This window comes from Lactuca virosa, chromosome 8, assembly GCF_052849685.1.
Source record: "Lactuca virosa cultivar CGN04683 chromosome 8, Lactuca_virosa_CGN04683_v6, whole genome shotgun sequence".
Lineage (NCBI taxonomy): Eukaryota > Viridiplantae > Streptophyta > Magnoliopsida > Asterales > Asteraceae > Lactuca > Lactuca virosa.
In genome coordinates this window covers 259,424,147-259,425,596 of record NC_136433.1, presented here as the reverse complement: position 1 = coordinate 259,425,596, position 1,450 = coordinate 259,424,147, and the positions used below count along the sequence as shown (strand labels likewise).

The following is a 1,450-nucleotide window of genomic DNA, read 5'->3' as shown; positions in this document are numbered from 1 at the left end:
ACGGCATCTACCAGTCCTCTTAGCTTTAAAACCTAAAAAATTGACCCAAGTTTAATAAGAACGTGCCCCAGTTAATTAGCCCACAATGTCTTATCTCTGATCGTCCGATGAAAATCACAAAAATGCACTTTGTTATGGATTGCCAGCGTGGCATGCTTTGTTAAGCGTCGGATCATTTTAGATCCTCCCTCCTTAAATTCAACCAAACAAACAGCGCATTATATATACTCCTCTTCTCCCTCCGTTTTATTCATCGAATTTTCAAATTCACAATCTACTCCAACGAATCTAATCCCTCCACACAAATTTCAAGTCAGATAATGGAGTCTGGGAAAACAACTAAGGGTGCCGGAGGAAGGAAAGGCGCCGGTGAACGGAAGAAATCGGTGACCAAGTCGGTTAAGGCCGGACTCCAGTTTCCGGTGGGTAGAATCTCCAGGTTTTTGAAAAAAGGCCAATACGCAAAACGAACCGGCTCCGGTGCATCGATCTATCTCGCCGCCGTTCTAGAATACCTCGCTGCTGAGGTTCGTATTCAAGTTTTCTGTGATTATTTTGTTTTGTGCTTTTATCGATGTTTGTTGAATTCAACAATTGATTTGATTCCCAAAATCGAATTATAGGTTTTGGAGTTGGCTGGAAATGCAGCAAGAGATAACAAGAAGACGAGAATTAACCCTAGACATGTTCTATTGGCTGTGAGGAACGATGAAGAATTGGGAAAATTGCTTGCTGGTGTTACCATCGCGAATGGAGGTGTTCTACCAAACATCAATCCAGTTTTGTTGCCTAAGAAATCTGCAGTTGACGCCGAGAAGACTCCTAAATCTCCCAAATCGACTAAAGCTTCCAAATCACCCAAAAAGGCATAGAATAGTTGTGATGTTTGTATGAAGCTACCTTAGGTTAATATGTTAACAAAGTTTTTTGATTTTAGCACCATAATTAATCTAATCATTTTGCAGTATATCTATTTGGATAATTGTGCTGATCTTTTTGTTGTGTTTAAGTTTACTGTTCTTATGGTGTTTTTGATTTTAAGATATTCTAAAACCCTAATTTTATTGAAGTTTATTGAGATTCATCAATTTGTCTGATTGATTGCTGTTTCCATGGAACATTGGTGATTCTAGTTATTGGACTGTGGGTTTTATCACAATTATTACCCATGCGTTTTGCTTTGAACTCACCTTAACAAGAAAGCTATGTTTTGTGCTTGTGATATTGTTTATGTTTTTCAATCCATTTCTATTTTTCATATTTTTTCTTGGTGTAATATTATTTCATATTTCCTATGTGGTTGAATTTTAAGTTGTAGGTTTTAGTTCATTTTTTTTATATATTTATACATTTTTATTTTTATCTACTAATTATATAGATGTAACATTTAATATTTACAATATTTTGTTATATTTTGAATTTACTAATTATAAATATAAAGTTTGTTTTT

The 1,450-nt window shown here is 35.1% G+C and overlaps 1 protein-coding gene across 1 annotated transcript; it reads left to right on the top strand.

Moving 5' to 3' along the window:
* The first annotated feature begins 236 nt into the window (after nt 1-236).
* LOC145134013 (histone H2A.1-like) lies at nt 237-967 on the top strand. Its single transcript, XM_079068946.1, has 2 exons — nt 237-527; nt 624-967. Exons 1-2 carry the CDS (start codon nt 321-323, stop codon nt 870-872), a joined length of 456 nt encoding a protein of 151 aa, XP_078925072.1. The 5' UTR covers nt 237-320; the 3' UTR covers nt 873-967.
* The last annotated feature ends 483 nt before the right edge of the window (nt 968-1,450 follow it).